The sequence below is a fragment of the Telmatherina bonti genome, assembly GCF_933228915.1.
Source record: "Telmatherina bonti genome assembly, chromosome: 22".
Taxonomy (NCBI): Eukaryota; Metazoa; Chordata; class Actinopteri; order Atheriniformes; family Telmatherinidae; genus Telmatherina; species Telmatherina bonti.
In genome coordinates, this window is record NC_136631.1 from 16,183,979 (window position 1) to 16,203,454 (window position 19,476).

The 19,476-nt window shown below is 40.5% G+C and overlaps 1 protein-coding gene across 2 annotated transcripts; it reads left to right on the forward strand.

Moving 5' to 3' along the window:
• Positions 1–290: 290 nt before the first annotated feature.
• Positions 291–18,893, forward strand: slc35f4 (solute carrier family 35 member F4; the record flags this gene model as incomplete). 2 transcript variants are annotated; one of them, XM_079261746.1, is made up of 7 exons in its annotated part: positions 291–519; positions 15,282–15,582; positions 16,750–16,969; positions 17,076–17,201; positions 17,305–17,497; positions 17,995–18,084; positions 18,652–18,893. In XM_079261746.1, the coding sequence occupies 7 exons, from the start codon at positions 291–293 to the stop codon at positions 18,891–18,893; spliced, it is 1,401 nt and encodes a 466-aa protein (XP_079117872.1). The 2 variants fall into 2 exon arrangements, with proteins under 2 accessions (XP_079117872.1, XP_079117873.1); XM_079261747.1 differs by lacking the exon at positions 291–519 and adding an exon at positions 11,992–12,067.
• Between the last annotated feature and the right edge of the window lie 583 nt (positions 18,894–19,476).

Here is a 19,476-nt window from a genome sequence, read left to right on the forward strand (position 1 = left end):
GACCCAAACATGTTTGTTAATAACTGTAAGATCGATGGTTAGTCAGCTCTTATTGCTCCCCAATTAATTGAGCGCTGATTCAAATCATGTGATGCTGTGATAGTGACACGCCCCCTAGTGTTTCATGTTTGCCAGGCTGCAGGAGTTTGATAACCTTGCTCTGCGTCCGGGAGCATCACTGAAGGAATGTGAATGTGGAATTAGATGTCCTCCTTTTGCTTTTGATGCACCCTCGAGGGTCTCTTGCATGGTGATCTGGGTTCAGTCTATCTTCAGATCTCGGACCTACAATGTTAAGCGTTGAGAGTGTTCTTGAGAGTGGGGACCAGCCTTGCATCCTGCTGGAGCCCCTGACGAGCACGCACTTGCCGGGCAAGGGGACGCCGACTGGTGGCAGCCACGATGTCTTCGTGGACAGCAACCCAAAAGTGACGGCCAACGGAGTGCACGACATAGAGGATCGGATTCTGAGGATCACTGGCTACTATGGCTACAACCCGGGATACTCCAGTCACAGAAGTGAGTGAAAACATACGAAAAGAAAGTGGAAGGACGGAATAACATGCGCGACTGTTTCCACGCATGTCTTTGTAATAAATCAGACAACGTGAATTGAAGAGACCACATTCTCAGTAGGGGGTCCATAGCGGTGCAGCAGTAAGGTGCACAACAAGATTTATAGGCTACAGAAAAAAAAGAAGAACTGTTAGATGCTTATAAATTTCTCCCACTTGCAAATAGATTTCAATGCAAGATCTATGAATACACACACACACACACACACACATACATATATATATATATATGTGTGTGTGTGTGTGTGTGAGTATTCATAGATCCTGCATTAAGTATAAATATCTATCTATCTATCTATCTATCTATCTATCTATCTATCTATCTATCTATCTATATATATATATATATAATCACTGGTACTATCAGATGGAGGTTAATTTGTCACTGAGATGCAATACAACTGTAAAGCAGTCATAAACAAGTGTACACACAGATTCTTTGGTTCTTCTATTTATTTTCAAAACTATTTAATCCAACCTTTACTTGTATTGCAGTCCAATAATAAGCTGGATCCTCCAAATACTTTTTACTACAATTATTTCTGAATAACTGCAGCGATTCGGTAATACATGTTAAGCTATTTTGAGACGTGATTTACACCACATCTCCATGCTTGAGCAGCTTTTCTGTTTTCATATGTCAATGTGTGTTTGATTGGTAGAGCAATATTCAGATTTTTGCTGACAGTAAGACAATGTGTTGGAAGAGAGAGCTGATGGTGCACTTTGAGGGGTAATCTTTAAAAAACTTGCTACCCATTTATATTAAAGTATTGCTTGAGCCAGTGGGATTATGACAGGAAAAAATGATGACAATTCCTGTGCTCTGAGAAATGAGACAAGGTGTGCAGAGCAGGACCTCACAAGGCCTGAGGCATTAGAGCAGAATGCTTCTCAGCTCTATGTTTCATAATTGGTATATTGGTGGCATTGTTCGCCATTCTTCATTAAAGGTAGGAAAGAGCACAATCTTCTTAAATAAATCTCTGGTAACTGCTAATCTATTCTGTATGAGAGTCCCATTCTGATACCATTTCACTCTGTTCAGTTCAACTTGTCACACAAGCTCCAAAACATTTCCCTCAGGCTATCTTACACATAAATATGGAATGGAATCTCGAACCGCCTCAAATCTGCGGCTGAAACGTGTCCCTGACTTAATGCATTACCCTGATAACCTTGTTGAAAATCTCAAAGGAAATGCAGATTTAGGCTTATCCAGCCAAAAGCAGATCCAGCTGAGGCTCCTTCATTGTGTTTAAAGCACCTCAATGGGTTTTTTTGGGGAGAAGTTGAAGAAAACCAAATGAGTCCATCTCTCATTAACTACTGTGTTTATCAGGGGTGTCAGCTGCAGTAAATAACCAATGAATGCAATTATATATTTAATTTAAGAATATATATCCATGTCCAGATTAGTCATGTGAACCAAAATGTTTTGTTATTTTATGAGGTCTGAGGTACAAACAGATTGATCGGTTCAAGTAACAAAAAATAGCAACACTATGTGACTAGTACAGAATGCTGAAATGTGCGAATTTTGCTAATTATAAGTGGAAGTGACTAGAAGGCAAAGCCCCACATTATGACAAATGTAAGCAGTTACAGTGCATAAATAATTTCTGAGCAATTACAGACAACAATAAAACTTTTAAACAAAAAGTCCACATCTCTGAACGCATATATCCTTATTTATTCCAGTGCTTTGCTTTAGCATTTTAAATCTCTCTCATTGGCTTGCCTTGAGGCTCTGAAATAAATCTCCTTAAGCTGTAAGAACTGAACACACAGAAGCATATATACAGTTATTCACAATAAACTGAAATGAAACAAGAATTAATTGTGAAATTAAATGCTTTCAGTTTACAGATCTGTCTGTAATACGTTTGTCTACTGGATGCCTCAGCAGCAGAAATTTGAAGGCATATTGTTGTCTGTGATGTAATTTAGGCTCTATGGAGCAGGTGGGGGACTGTCAAACTCTACCTACTGTATCTGGCAATAGAGAGGTTATTTTTTGCTGGAGGATTTTTTTAACCACTTCTCTGATAGAAATACACCATATGCTCCTACTATATACGTGTCTCTGATTTTTGTCAACGGTAATCGTTCTTTCAGCACACTTGTCAACGTTTCTGCTGTCTGTGCAGCTCATACTTTTGCTAAACCACCACTGACACCTGCTTTCATCTTAAATGTACACACTTATTCTTGGAGATAGATATGAACAGTCACAGTCTTGACTTGCTACATGAAAGCATCACTGTCCACGGTTTGTTTACATTTGGAGTTGAGGATCAAATATTTCGCAACCTAGTGAGTATCATTTTCCATGAAGGGTGAGACAGAACAGAAGGCTCATCATGCCAAGCCTATGGGGTAATGATATATTTAGTAAGATCTTGTTGCCAGTTTGTCAAAATTGCCACTTGCCATCTGCGGTGAATTTAAAGATGCCTCTGAGCGGTATTGTGGACTACATTGAGAGATGGGGTTTGAGTACAATCACAAAATAATGGCTTTTCTTTTCCTTTTTTGGGGCAAGATTGAAAGCTGATTTAATTCTAAACAAATAGGCTACAATGTTGGTTGAATATTATTAACATAGCTAATAACACTGCTGTGCCCAAGAGAAAAGTTGAAATGGAAGTTAATTTACAGTAAACCAGACAAAGTACGGACAGTGTTTTCAGAGAGAACTCATGGTCTCCCATTGGAGGAGCAGTGATGGTATATGCAACCTCCTCTGTAACTCCTGCAAGATATTACTGTAACTTGTAATTATATCATTTTAAAAGGTCTATTTCAAAAGGTGTGTGAGCCTGTGCACACCCTGCTGGGTAAAAAGCTACAGTGTACCACAGTGACAGGCGCGTACAGCCCAACTGTTACAGCTGCCCCCAATTGCCCATCAACCAATTTTCATTCAGCCTGGAAACCATCTGGCCTCCCTCTGGCTTGGATTGGATCCTCCATATCATCTGGTCTCGTCGGCATCTCTGAGTGGCTGAGCCCTGCTCCAATGAGGATTCGACACCTCTCCGATCCAGGATAAAAGAGCGCCAAGTTCTTCATTCTGGGGCAGCTGTGTGGTGGTTGCAGCTTGCCCCCTTTGAGACTGGGTATTTTGGTGGTTGGTTTTGAAGAGCCTTTAAGGCCTGGTCTGTAGTTTTGTTGGCTTTTGTGTAGTCTTGGATCTTTGCTGTTTTTGAGTGTTTAATGGCCTGGGTTAAAGGTGTTTGATTGTGTTTGGGTAAAATTACTGTTCTAGTATTATGTTGCCCTTCCAATTGGGCCTGTATTGATTCCTTTTTATTTTTCTGTGGGACAATAAAGTTTCCCAATACACTTTTTGGTCTGGCACATTTGTTTTATGTTGCGGCTCTTACCCCTAGACCGCTGGGTCGTAACATAAGTGGGGGCTCGTCCGGGATCTGCCGTATTCGGGGGTCCCTGTGCCTGGAGTGGGTCTTCTTGTTGTCTGTCATATCTGTGTATCATGGCTATGTCCTTTAGCCTGGAAAGCTTTGCTGCTTCTCCCTCTTGTGAAGCTCTGGACAGCTGCCGGAAGTCTGATTTGCTGCTAATTGCTGAGCATTATCAGCTCCAGATACCGAAGCAGGCTAGAAAAAAGGAGTTAAAGGCTAGCTTGGTGGAACAGTTGGTTGCACTGGGAGTGTTTGGTATGCCAGTCGTGAACGCAGTGCCGTGTGAGGGCGCTCCTGAAGGGGGTGACCCAAAAGAGGAAGTGACACTTCCTACGTCTGCTGAGGAGGATGATTTTGGTGGAGATCACAGGGTTAGAACTCCGGTTACTATCCCTCGTTTTGATCCACTTTCGCCAGGCAGCTCTGATGCCCCTGGTAGGGCCCGACTGAAGGTACGCCTGGCACGGCTTGAGATTGAAGCCCGAGAGAGAGCACAATCTCGGCAGGCTCAACTTGAGTTTGACCTCCGGAAGCTTGAAATAGAAGCTGAAACAACGGTAAAACTGCGCCGATTAGAGCTGGAAGCTCGTGCCAGCACACCATCAACCCCTGCTGGGCTTTCCACCATACAGCCCTCTGTATCTTCTGCCTTTGATGTGAGTAAATGTATTGCTCTGGTACCTGCGTTTTGGGAGTCTGAGGTTGACTCATATTTTTCTGCATTTGAGCGTATTGCTGGTGCGCTATCCTGGCCATGTGATGCATGGCCTCTGTTGTTACAATGTAAGCTGTCGGGGGAAAGCACAGGAGGTAGTAGCAGCGCTTCCTCTAAAGGATAGCTTGGACTTTGATAAAGTGAAAGCCACTGTTCTGCAAGCATATGAATTGGTTCCTGAGGCATATAGGCAAAAGTTTTGCCAACAGAGGAAATCTGCTGGACAAACTTATGTAGAATTTGCCAGAGAAAAAAGCCTTCTCTTTGACAAATGGTGTGTAGCTTCAAAAGCTAATGACTATGATTCCCTTCGGGAATTAGTATTATTGGAAGAGTTCAAAAAGTGTTTACCTGATCGTCTTGTGCTGTACTTGAATGAACTGAAGGTGACGTCTCTTACGTCAGCAGCTGTACTTGCTGATGAATATGTGCTCACACACAAAATGTACTTTCCTGTTGGTACTGAAAAGCCCTGCATTAATCCAGAACCACCCGCGCAACCCATCAAAATCTCCACTGTCAAGGAGACACGAGACTGTTTTTACTGTCACAGACCTGGGCATGTCATTGCAGACTGTTTGGCTCTCAAACACAAAAACCAGTTAAGTACCCAACTGCCTAAGGGGGTTGGTTTGATTCATACAAAGCCCCGCTCTAAAGTCCTTGGTTCTGGTGAGGATAAAGTTTCTGGTTCATGCTTCGAACCGTTCGTTTTTGATGGCTTTGTTTCCCTCACAAGTAAACCAGCTGATTTGCAGCCAGTTCGCATCTTAAGAGACACAGGAGGCTCCCAGTCTCTTATTCTTGTGAATGCTTTGCCTTTCTCAAAGCACTCGTCTTGTGGCTTCAACTTGGTTTTGCGTGGTGTTGAATTGCGGGATGTTTCCAGACCTGTACATCGTGTTTACGTAAAATCTAAACTTGTCACTGGCTTCTTTCCGGTTGCCGTTTGTCCAGACCTGCCCATAAAAGGCATCAGCATGGTAATCGGGAATGATATTGCTGGTGGTTTAGTGGTTCCAGGTTCAGAAGTTTTGGATGACCCAGTAAGACACCAGATTCTCGTTCTAAAACCCCCAAGTTGTATCCAGCTTGTGCGGTCACACATGGACAGATGCGTAGGAAAGCTGACAGAAAGTCAGAGATTAAAGCTCAGAAGGACAAATTCTTGCTTCCTGGTGACACTTCGAAAAATGTTAAAGAATTCCAAATTGGTGACAAAGTTCTTCCTTTCTTGCCTGTTCTCGGTTCCGCTTTGTCAGGAAAATACGACGGTCCATTTGAAGTCCATAAACGTGTGGGAGATTACAACTATGTGATCAAAACCCCTAATCAAAAGCAAAAATCGCGAGTCTGTCATGTAAACATGCTTAAGCTGTACCATTTGCAGCCCGTCACTGCTGACCATAGAACAGAACCCAAAGAAGTGACCAGCCGAGAAGATGACCATCTGCGTTCATCTAGATTTGGTAACTTGACCGCTCGTCTATCCAATTCTGAAAGGTTAAAATCACTGCACAGTATTCTAGACTATATGACTCCTGAGCAACAAGAAAATGTTGTGCCTCTGATCAGTGAATTTCTGTATCGTTTAAGCTGCTTCCTGTTGTAGTCTTTAACAAACTACTGGTTTTGTGTGACTGACTAATGTCTCCTACGGTGAGCTTTGTTAGTCCCAGATTTCAGTCTAAAAATGTGACACCAGAGAAAATGTCTGCCGATGCCCTGCCCAGGTCGTGAGTGTTTTTTCTTTTTGTTTGTTGTGTTTGTATGTTTACAAAACAATGTTTTGTAACTTCAGGGGGGGAGTGTTACAGCTGCCCCCAATTGCCCATCAACCAATTTTCATTCAGCCTGGAAACCATCTGGCATCCCTCTGGCTTGGATTGGATCCTCCATATCATCTGGTCTCGTCGGCATCTCTGAGTGGCTGAGCCCTGCTCCAATGAGGATTCGACACCTCTCCGATCCAGGATAAAAGAGCGCCAAGTTCTTCATTCTGGGGCAGCTGTGTGGTGGTTGCAGCTTGCCCCCTTTGAGACTGGGTATTTTGGTGGTTGGTTTTGAAGAGCCTTTAAGGCCTGGTCTGTAGTTTTTGTTGGCTTTTGTGTAGTCTTGGATCTTTGCTGTTTTTGAGTGTTTAATGGCCTGGGTTAAAGGTGTTTGATTGTGTTTGGGTAAAATTACTGTTCTAGTATTATGTTGCCCTTCCAATTGGGCCTGTATTGATTCCTTTTTATTTTTCTGTGGGACAATAAAGTTTCCCAATACACTTTTTGGTCTGGCACATTTGTTTTATGTTGCGGCTCTTACCCCTAGACCGCTGGGTCGTAACACCAACCAACACTGTGCTGCTGTTGTACACCACAGGCTTCACAGCAAGACAGCAAGCACATTCAAGCACTCAGGGAAATTATGCAAGAATGACAGAATCACAGTGCATAGTTTTCATGTGTATATCAAAGAAAGTCAAAAGCCAGGAGCAAGAAGATGTTAGAGATGCCTTTATATCCATCCATCTGCTGACACTGCTCATTTACTTTTCATATCTGAAACTATATATAGACATTGTCCTCAGCAGGTAATTCTTCTTTTTCTTCCTGAAACACTCTGTATGGTCACATACTTACTTTGAACTGTCCTGGTCCTAAAGCCTGCTCACTCTGAGCTATTTATAACCAGCACAACGAATGGGATATGAGCTTTGCTTGAATGGTTCCTGTGGTGCTGTTAATATTATGTGCTGGGTTTGAGCAGAACACGCTGTGAGTAATGGATGCAGTATTTCAATTCAATTGTTAAACTGCTGACCTGTCGTCATGCTACAGCGCAGTTGCTCAGATGTTGTCATTCTCGGGGCATTTAGTATTTTTGACTCCAGGAAGCATGTTTTACAAGATCCTCGTTGTGATCCAAAAGTAATATGACATAATGTAGGAACACAATTCTCGTCTGGATTTCTGTGGTCTTCGCATCATACTGAGTGCAGCTTCTGAACTGCAGACACGTCTGCAGCCTAACACTGACCTCTTGTGGTCATAAATCTTAAGAATGACAATAAACCTTTTACAGCCATCAGGGAAATATCAGTCAGTGATGTCATTTTCACAACTTGTGCTGGTCAACTTGTACCCCTCTGTATGGGATTGCTTCTGCCTGATGGGCCACGGGGGCCCTAACTGTTTCCATCTTACATTTTTCATGTCACTAATGATTTAAAGTAACTCAGCAACTGCATCTGATGTGGCTTACACATGTGAGGGGTTACATCGCGGGTGAGCCACTTAAAACAGGAGTATAGACAATCATGTATAGGTGTTTTAGGCATCAAGCTGTCTGAGAAAACTGCTGCTTGTCTTTTTGGCTCTTGCTGAACCCACATCAGGAGACTGTGGCCAGTTAGGACTTTTCAGGCAGAGCAGTTCTGCATAGACAGTGTTGATATGGAGAATGCATGAGCTAAACATTGATTCAGATTAATAAAATTTGTCATAGACAACACTGATAATGTCAGTGATATAACTTCGTATATTCTATTCATCAATGCTACACTTTTTTCCAGCTCCTTTTTTTTCTTTCCAGATTTACTTCTCAGCTTTATTTATTTGTAATTTTGTTGGATCATTTAATTATTCTACTTGCTAATTTATTTCATATGAACAAAAATAGGGACCCCTTGCACAAGACGTTTTGGCATAAACTTGTGGCCATCTGATAACGGGCTGATCACAGACAGTTAAGAAATTAAAACTGCATGAGCAGGTCTGAAACTTTAAAGTTTGTTTTTCTTCTTTTTTTCAAACCAAAAAAAATCAGCATTAGCATAGTTATCAATTTGATGAATAAAATCTGTCCAACTGTCTCACAGCATATATCATATATCATATCATATCATAGCTATATGGGACCACATATTGCTGCACAACATTGACTCTGCTCAAAGCTTGATAATGATAAAAAACACATTGTTAGAATCAGAAATCATTCATATTTTGTGACTGTTTTGTGTGCGTTTGCATCTTACATCTTCATCAGGCAATGAAAAATTCCAACTTTATACAAACTGTGCACCTTAAGTTTTGACACTGTTATGTTTTGGACAGGTGAACAAAGATGTCTTTGGGCCTTTGCATCTCTATTAAGGAAAACCGTGATTGAAAATGTCATCAGTAATTATTGCTTTCCAGTTGCTGTAATTTTCGCTCCACAACAATCAGAAACATCCTGATGGACTTTTTTCATTGTATTTAGTTTAAATCTGTAAACCTTGACTAAAATTCTTAGCTCATAAACATAGTTATTAAATGGTTTGAACAAGCCGTTTTCCTGCATCCCTTTGGTGTAAATGAATGCATTTACCACTAGGTGTCCTCACCTTTCAGTGTTCTTTGCATTGAGGTGATAACACTTGGAAACACACTGACTGAAGACACCTGAGAGCCAGAAATATATTAATAGATTTTAAGTCCTCATCTCATCTCTAAAATATGTGTCCCATGTTTCTGTTCTTCGCTCCTGGTTCTCAATGAGACATGATGAGTGGCAGAGATGTGCTACAGAGATGTGCTAAAGACAAAGAGCTGCGTCTACTATAAACTGAGGAGCATTTGGTTCATCTAAATGACAAAAGAGCCTGAATGGGTTGGGTGCGTCACCGTGCAGAGGAGAACCTCTGTTGCTATGGAGGTAAAGAGAGAGGATACTGTACTCTGTTGTACTTTGATCTATAATGTAAGCAGACCATTTTGTTACAAATGCTCAGTTTCCAGCATTTTAGATACAGCTGGAGGTTTTAGATGGTTGAAGTTTTTTAGTTGGTCATGCAAAGGTGTTGATCCAACTTTCCAGCTGTTTTGTAGCTGTAGTGTGCACTCCAGTTGAAAAAGTAAAGGTGTGTGCTGGGCGAGAGAACTGTCAAACAGACGTGCCAGACATGTTCACTGGCAAGATGCAAACACTGAATCTGTCATTTGGAAATTAAATGTTCTATTATGGCAGATCAGCATAGAAAAGTGAAAAAGAGAGAAAACTTTGGGTCCTTGATGTTATATTTTAGATTGAACCATGGCCTCCTGTGGTGCATGTACTCTAGGTATTTCTCTTAATCTGCCAGCGATTAGCATCCCAGACTGTGCTGACTGGGTTGTTTCTCTGTCTCCTCCTTGTCTAGTTGTAGGCTCCTCTCATCAGCAGAGCTATTTTTAAGTTTAACCCTCTTGGAGGACCTATACCTCTAACTTATCCTCTACTTGAAGCTCGAGACATCACTTCATGTTTTTGCAGTGTTGTCACTGTAATTTTGTAACAATAAGTGATTTTGTAATAATAAAGTGTGCAGGCACTATGTAGCTGTACGAAAAAGTGATAACAGCAAATAATTTATTTAGTTTTTTTTCCCAGGATTAATTTCTGCATTAAATCACATGAATTTTCATGGTGTTATTAGAATGTGACTTAAAATATTTTGTCTTGTAATGAACTGCCAGACAAAGATGGTTTTTTTCTGTTCTTGCACAGTACATAAAAATCTTCTGATTGGCTATGCTCATTGTAGTATTACCAGAATTTTGGCTGATGAGCATTTGAAGAAGAGACAAACAAAAAGGGGATGTGCTGACAGAAATCTTGGTGCAAACATACGGCCCAAAAAACAACCATTTATGCTCAGTGTGTTGTGTGTTTACCTCAAGTGCTTTTTGTTTCTCAGACTTGCACAAAACCACTCCTCTATATTAAGATATTATTAGCAGCTGTCTGGCATCATGTGTCTGGTCCTGGTAATATTTCAGTCCATTAAATCTTCAGGTAAATAAGCTGCAAATGGAGACTGGATCAGTGGAGGGCTTTCCATGAAATGGAAACTTTTGACCACAGTCCTGAGGCTGAATCACTTGGTCATCCTCAAACCATATACCATTTGCACTATAATGCCTACATTTTATATAGAAATACTCCACTCACAAGGGAGATCCTGCTCAAAAATACAATAGGATAAAAACAGCGAAAAGAGAGTAATTTAGAAATTTAACTTTGTCACTTTATACCAGACAGTATACGATGCAGTTCCTAGCTGATGTTTCTGACTGAGCTCTCTACAATCAATGCTTTCTTCTGTGGATGATGTGGGTTCTGGAAGATAAGAGTATGCTGGCTACTTAGATTAAAGTGTCTGTTTTATATTATTATTATTATTATTCTTTTAGCCTTCTGGTGAATTCTGTTCTTATTGACAAAAAATGTTTTCTTCTGTATTTTTTGTAAAGTGAGTTATTCCCATTTGGTCACAAATAAGTCAAAGTCGACTTTGTCAGCTCTGTTGCATATGCTAACATACAAATATATATATATATATATATATATATATATATATATATATATATATATATATATATATATATATATATATATATATATATATATAATTCTTAGTGTCAATAGAAAAAGACAATATATGAAATAAAGAATATAAAGTCAAATAAACTAAAATAATAAATAAATCTGGGTATTCAGTCTGCAGTAGTTTTTTTTTTTTTTTATTTTGGAGCTAAAGTGATTAATGTGGCAGCGGTGGAGGCAATGAGAGCGAGCTCTACAAATAATCTGACTCTCAAGGGGTAGTCAAGAGCAGGAGATGTGCCATGGAAAGAAAGAAAGACAGAAGACAAGAGAGTTGAAGAAGTGAAGGGAGACTGGTCAGGCAGAAAAGAGAGGGGAGGAGGAAAGGAAGGGGCACAGCTAACGCAGCATTATTTGCCAGAGCTGCTTGGTTACCTTCCAAACAAAGCTGCTGATTTGTGGAGCAATCGAAGAGGAGGGGAAAAGTGAGTGAGACAGAGAGAAGAGAGAAGGGGGGAGGTTAGAAAGAGATGAGTGGAGTGATTGCGCCATGCCACACACACTTTAAGCTCAGTCTCCCTTAGAGACAGTGGCAATGCTGGACCGTGGCATGACAGTGCAACAGTACAGACCCCACTGAGCTGTGTCACTTTTCAGACAGAGGGAGAGCAGCAGTAACAGTGGGTGTGCTGGACTGGAAAGCACCAGAGTCCGAAGACGAGTGCTGGGAAGAAGAGCTAAAAGAGATCTACCTCTGGAACGGGCCAATCAGGAGTGTGAAGAAGGAGCGGAGGAGTGAGGAGTCTGAGGATGCACAGGGTTAGCAGAAGAAGCTGCTGAGCGTCCAGCAGCATCAACCTGGACACACTTCTTGCCTCAATTACATATACACACACACCTTCCACAGGAGGACAGTGTGTTGTGCCCCCAGTGGAGAATGAAGAAGCACTCAGCCCGAGTGGCTCCTCTCAGCTCATACAGCACTCAGGTCCTGACCTGCCCCAACTCTGAAGGTAAACTGAGAGAACCAGAGGCCCAAGATGCCATTTACACTATATACATATGCTATGAGCTAGCATGAGTTTTAAAACTATGAAGTACTTTAATTTCTATCTTTTTTAAATGCTCTGAAGGGTCATTTGAATGAAAAGGTTGCTTTCTACTTCAGTCTGGACAGTATTTACTTGAAACATTGAGATCAAGTCAGAGTGCAGGAATCCATTGAATTAAATATCTAAAAGTTTTACAGTGTCTGTTGTCAGATAAATTACTTACATTTTGCAGAGTTTAAAAGCTAACTACGTTGACTGGAGGCATGGAAGCAACATGGCCCGCTACAGTCAGTTGTTTGGCACTGCCTTGTTTTCGACTGCATTTATCACCCACCTCTGCAGCAGCCTCACAAACCCCTCCACCTTCAACTTTTATAACAGAGTGATACCTCTGATCAACTCTTAATCAGTATCATTATATCCACACCACATCTTCCAACCTAATTTGGATAAAGACCTAATTCTTTTGGCCTGTAGTAAGCCTGACTAACGCTGCAGACATGACTGTGAGCTTCTTATTAGATTCAGCAGGGCTCCATCAATCAGCGGTACTGGCATGCAGCATCTGTAGTGGGGATAAAGCGCAGAATGAATTGAAATGTGAGGTTCCAGCAGCATACTGCATCACACAGATTTTATAAGCTCTCTAAACAGGAGCTAGAAGTTAATGAGCCTGTACTGCAGTGTTTTCTGACGACACTTTCATATGCACTATCTCGTATTGTGATCACTTATTCAGTGTTTGAATTTAAAGCTATTTACTGATGTATTTGAGAACATTGCAATAATATAGAAAATTTTTCTCTGGTATCATCATATTTTGTGCTTAATTTATTGGTGTTGTTGATATTAACTCTTAGTTTTACAGTTTAACATGGACATTTGTGGTACATCTAAGCAGCAATCCTGCGTGTCTCCCAGCAAAACTAACCAGCAAAATGATTTTGTTCATTAGCGCTGCTCTCATGAAGCAAGGGAATAGTAAAGTTATGAAATTACTGCACCATGGCACCAGATTGCTGTGTGGTAGCTTTAATTTCAACACAGAAGAGCTCAAATCCAACACCGAAAGCTATAAGTTTTGTCCCGCCTTGAGATACAAATTATCTTGATTGGAGAATAAAACGAAAAGTTATAAAGAAAAAGAATGAAAAAAATTTATACTTTTTGTCTTTTGCAAAAGCATATGACCTCAGTTCTCCACTTACAGTCGCAACCAGTAGCTCCATTAGGTTGATTAAGAATCATTGTTGTGTCCGTGTGTAAAGTTAATCTATGCGTCCATATTTGTGTGTGATTTGATCAAATCGGACTGACTAAATGCCCTTTTCTACTGAACAAGGTGCATGGATAGTGTAACAATAAATATTCATTAGATGCAGAAGGTAATAAAAGTTAAAAAAAATGTTTGTAACGTGCATGAAACGGCAGCAGAGGCTGATGTGATGAGCTGGAGAAAAAGGTAACAGTAAATAGTTAAAAATGACAAGCAATTTGTGAAGTGAATGTCTAATGTCTCTTCCTAGGTGAAACTCTGGATATTCATTTCTAAAATGTGTACAAGAAATTAACGTTTATTCTTGCATGGGATGGCGATTGTGTACTCGATGTATGGTATCTATATACAATGTAGACAGATGTGATATAACACACTGTAATGTGTCAGTGACAATTTTCTGGAAACTGCCTTGTCTGGAAACTGATGTCTTAGATTCAGGACTTTTACTTGCAAAGAACATTTACATTGTGGTATAAAAAGACTTTTTTTTAAAAAAAATTTACAAGCACCTGAGTACTTGCTACACCACAGATGTGACTGTCTGTGATCACTTAGATGCACTTACAGTCATCTCTTTAGTACTTTTACTGGATGCCAGCAATGGCCTCACAAATTAATTTGGTCTATAGAGCAAGTTTGGCAAGACTTCAGAACACTTTGCATGACTTAAGCTACTTATCTACTGTCTGAAAATTTGATGCCATCTTCCCTGCCTGTGTTCTGCAAAGAAAGACGATGCAGATAGATAATACAGAGTGAAATTTGACCACCTTAATTGCTTTACTAAAGTTAATCTACAACAGTGATGCTTTCCAAACATCAGTTATTCGATCTGACAGTTTGGGACTGGATACACTATGTAAGTTTGTTTGTATGAAAGAAAGCACTATTTATTTGTGAGTATGATACACTTTCATATTTGTGCTCTGATTGCTTGGCGTGTTGAGATCTCTTTGCAGAAAGCAAACAAAAGACTATCAGATGCAATAATGAGCACCCCTGAGATGCCCTGCTACAGTACAGAGGAGACACAAGTTCCAGCATCTGCAGGGACTGTAGTGTCTGTAACTATGGTGGGAATGGCAGAGCTTCACGTGCTGAGCTTGCAAAGAGAGAGCAGGCAGCGAACACCCAGCACATGTCATCTTTTATTCCTGCCCTGGTGTAAATTGATCACACTGTTGAGAGGTAAAGAATGGATCTGAGCTCTCTCCGGAAATGCTCTTTACACACAGCACTCCGTGTTTTATAAAGCACAGAAAGGGTCTGGAAGCTACTTATTCTTGCAATCCATGAGGGCACAGAGCCAGACCTAACATGCATCACTGCTGTAAGATTAAAGCCTGTTTCATCCATCTATCTATAACAGGAATGTACCAGCAGGGTTCCATAAGTGCCAAGGTTGACATGACTTTCTTGCAGAATGTCATGTGGTTAGGTTTACTCTTGCTGGGCATCATGTTTCTGTGCACACCTGCCTACGACAGGTCTACAGTACCTACCACATCATGAGGCAGCAATGCTATTTATGACATGAACACTGGACATGCTAACCCGATACATTTTGAATAAAGCCATAACAGGTCTTATATGTTAGTGCCTCTACAGCAAGAAATGCAAACTGAAGTAGTGATCACTAAGGACGACTGATCAATAAAGGCTTATGTGCTGGGACACAAGCCAGAGAGTCAAACTGTGGGCAGCAACGTAGTGTTCGTCCAGTTGTACAAAAAAACACAGAATATTTTAAGTTTTGCCAAGGTGGGATAAAAAAAATTTAAAAAACTATTGAAAAACAACTACTAACAGATAGTTGCACTTGTGAGAAGTTCAAGCAAGCAGTAGACCTTGAAGTAAGGAAATGGTTTTAATTTTCCCCTCTTTTTTTTTCTTCAGGAGAAGATGGTTCAGAGTCTCATGCAGAGACTCCAGGCAGCGATACCAGTCAAGAGAGCCAGTTTTACCAGTCATGTACCAACACAGCTCTGAAGGTGGTGGGCGGTCTTCTGATGGTGCTGTGTGTTTCCTCCTCCTGGGTGGGTACCACTCAGGTGGTGAAGCTCACCTTCCAGTCATTCTCCTGTCCCTTCTTCATCTCCTGGTTCAGCAGCAACTGGAATATCCTGTTCTTTCCCATCTACTACTCGGGTCATGTTGTCACCACACGGGAGAAACAGACCCCCATACAGAAATTTAGGTAAGCCTCTCAAAAAAAAAAAAAAAACGGTTTAAGAATAATGTATTAAAATATATCTGCACAAACTGAAAAGTAACAAAATAAATCCATCGGCCAGAGTCAGCTTTTTTATAACGACTGAAGTTTTTCTGTTCAGTTTTCATGACTAAATTTTTTAAGATGCCCCTGTTTTTATATAAATAACCTTTTTGCCCTAATAATGATAACGATCAAAACTGTCATGAAGTGGCAGTGGAGGTGATGACCCAGATCTAGGAATGTTGCATCTAGACATTTATTCCATGAACTTGACAGAGGAACAAAGGAAGCTAACAAAATGAACCAGCAATGAGGAACAGAAACCAAGGAATATTAATCCACAGGAACAAAATGAGACCAGGTGAACTAATAAACAGGAAACCAGACATGAGAGAACTAAACAAGGAAAACAACAAACTAAAACAGGAAACTGTGGTGGAAAATACTCTGGTCTTGAGAAGTTGTAATACATCTAAGAGTCAACTGTCTTCTTACAATGAACATTTTATTATAAACTAATACAAGCACATGCTGGAGCCAGCAAATCAATGCATATATGTCTAATACTTAATACAAACCAAACTCATAATAATTTCTCCAACAGAAACTAGAACTAAAATACAAAACAAGAGCTTACAAAACTAAGATTACAAAACACACATCATGACAAAAACAAAGTCCCAACCAAAAGTGCATTATTTTCCATCACATGAGCTACAAGTCTTGATGTGCCTATAATAATGCATTTATATTCCTAACTTTTGCTGTTTAGATTTTAGCACCGTGGAATCTATTTGCATAATCTATTCCATACTGGGTTGTATTTAGATAAGTGGGAGGAACATTAATATATCAGCATGTGCAAGTGCCATAACCATAACTCAAGTTAATGTCATATTTATGGCTGCTGTTTTCTTCCTCAGCACAGATAGCAAAAGTACACATTTTAAAATATGTACTTGTTTTGAAACTGGAAACCCAAGAAAACCTGGACATGCAAATTGTTAATGATTTAAATGAATCAACACAACAAAACTATTGGTGGAAAAGGGTCAACTCGAGCACAATACAGGCTCTAAACCATTAGTCTCTGTATGGAGAAGGCTGACTGATCCAACTTAACCCATGTGCAATGTTTCTCTCTAACAGGGAGTGCAGCAAACTCTTTGGGGAGGACGGGATGACTCTCAAGCTTTTTGTAAAGAGGACAGCACCCTTCTCAATCCTGTGGACACTGACCAACTACCTGTATCTCTTATCCTTGAAGAAACTGACCGCCACTGATGTCTCTGTCCTCTACTGCTGCCACAAGGCATTTGTCTTTCTCCTGTCATGGATAGTCCTGAAGGACCGGTTTATGGGTGTCCGGGTCTGTATGAAAATGCAAAAAAAAAAAAAAAAAAAGACAATAAATAAATAAATAAATAAAAATGATCCAATGATAATACTCATCTAGTCTGAATCTGTATTTACAGATTGTTGCAGCCATAATGGCCATCACAGGTATTGTCATGATGGCTTATGGAGATGGTTTCCATGGTGATTCATTTGTGGGTGTGGCATTAGCAGTGGGATCTGCTTCAACTTCAGCTCTCTATAAGGTCTGACTGACAATCATCTTTTAGGATGAACTTGTTTGAATGCTCTGAACCGAAATGCACAAATAACATCTGACTGGAAGTTTATTATTTATTTACTATCCAGGTGCTTTTCAAGATGTTCCTTGGCAGCGCCAGCCTTGGAGAAGTAGCTCATTTTCTTTCCACCATGGGCTTCTTCAACCTTATCTTCATCTCCTGTGTGCCCCTTATCCTCTACTTCACGAGGGTAGAATACCTGGGTTCCTTCTCCTCACTGCCCTGGGGATATCTCTGTGGCCTGGCAGGACTATGGCTGGGTGAGAAAGCTTCTACACAATCTGGAAAAATCAATGAGCATAGTTCCTTTTTTTCTTTTTTGTTTTGTTTATTTTTAACATATGATTTTATGAGGATGATTTTTTTTAATTATTTTCAGTAAATTGATGGGTGGCATGTTACAGGTTAGAAGAAGATGCATACTGCAACTTCCTAGAGCTTTGCCCAGCTTGCTGTTTTTATCCTACAACCAACCAAAATACAAAGATGTTCACTATAAAAGAAAACAAAACTTTGAAACTGAAGCCATGTCAGCCATGTTTTTATATCATTATTTTGAGAGAAATGTTGCCCATGAGGTATAATTGTGTGGTTGCAACAAACTCACAGTGCTCTTTATGTGCCTTAAAGATCTGCACACTTTATAGCAAGCCCCAACAATGTATTGATTCTGCCAATTCTGTATATTTCATGGTAATTTTTTTCTAATAGTTTAAGCTTTAATGTATTTTTACTTTGTCTTTTATATCTATTACAGTGTTCAATATTTTGGTCCATGTTGGAGTGGTGCTGACTTACCCCATTCTCATATCCATAGGGACACTGCTCAGTGTGCCAGGCAATGCAGGTAGGATTCTTATCCAAGTATTACCTTCAATGTGCAATTTATGATCCCTTCCTTATACTGTAAGTTCACCAGATAGTGAAAAATGAGTAAAAGGCCACACTTTCAGGGGCTTTTGTATTGAGTGGTCAGCACTCAGGGCCACTATATCAAACAGTTTACGCAGCAAATCTGTCTATCTCATCCTGGAAACCAAATCATCAGTACGCCTCAACAGACCCTGCAACTATTACCTCGCTAAGGGAGGATCAGGTTGCAAAGGCGACACTAAATGCCTGCAGACAAGTTTTTTCTTTAACCATGATGAACTGTATGAAGGTCAGTGGGTTATACCAACTTGTCCCAGTGCTCCTGACCACAAAGACACAGAGGATAAAGTGGATCACTTGTGCTGATTATAGCCGCATTTGTTACACTCATCCCTTACAGCCACAGTGTCCCGTGGTTTATCTTACTTTATGTAATTACTCTCAATTTGTTTTTGTGCCCCCCCACCCTTCTTGCCCTCTTACACTGTGATGCTCTGTGGCTCCCTCTTTTGTTCCGACCTGTTCTTTTCTCTATCTGTAGCTGTGGATGTTTTGAAACATGAGGTGATCTTCAGCGTGGTCCGTCTGGCGGCCACATGCATCATCTGTCTGGGATTCCTGCTTCTGCTGCTGCCAGAGGAGTGGGACTCGGTCACCCTGCGTTTTCTCGCCACCATTGCAGACAAGAAGACAGAAGAACATGGAGAAGAACTCACTGACTCTAGTGTCCACACTCGAACCCGCAGCCGAGCAAACGGCGCTGTCACCATACCAATGGCATGACAGGGCTGCGTTCTTACATAAATTACTGTTCATCTTCCTCAGCGCTCATCCTGGAGGTGCCGGGGGATGCTGAGACCACATAGGCACATCCATCAGGGATACAGGAAGTATTGTTTCAAACTTTTAAAACTTCACTCTGGAGATGTACCTCATCACTTTACAACAGTTGGAGAAATGAGAACATTTATGAATCATGCAAACCGAAAGGTTTGAAGTGTTATTTACTTTATTGAAATACTTGCCATGCTCTGCCCTGTCCCTCGCACGCGCCCAAATCAAGAGCTGACTGGCTTCTCCTGACATGCTCTGCAGACTGTATTCTGTGAATATAAATATTGGCAGGGCCAGTTTGGCTCAATCTTCTAAATATTTATGATCTTTATTTAAATCTATACCAATAAGACTATTCATCTTAAGTTGTACTGAACAGTATATACAAGAATGGCAATTATCCTATGCTCGATGTACAGGCTCTTTTGGTTTTATAATAAAAAACATAAAAACTCTCATGCAGTGTGTATGTAGTCAATACAGGATCACATGCATGTTGCAAAATTTTTCTTTTACAAAATCTTTTAGATGT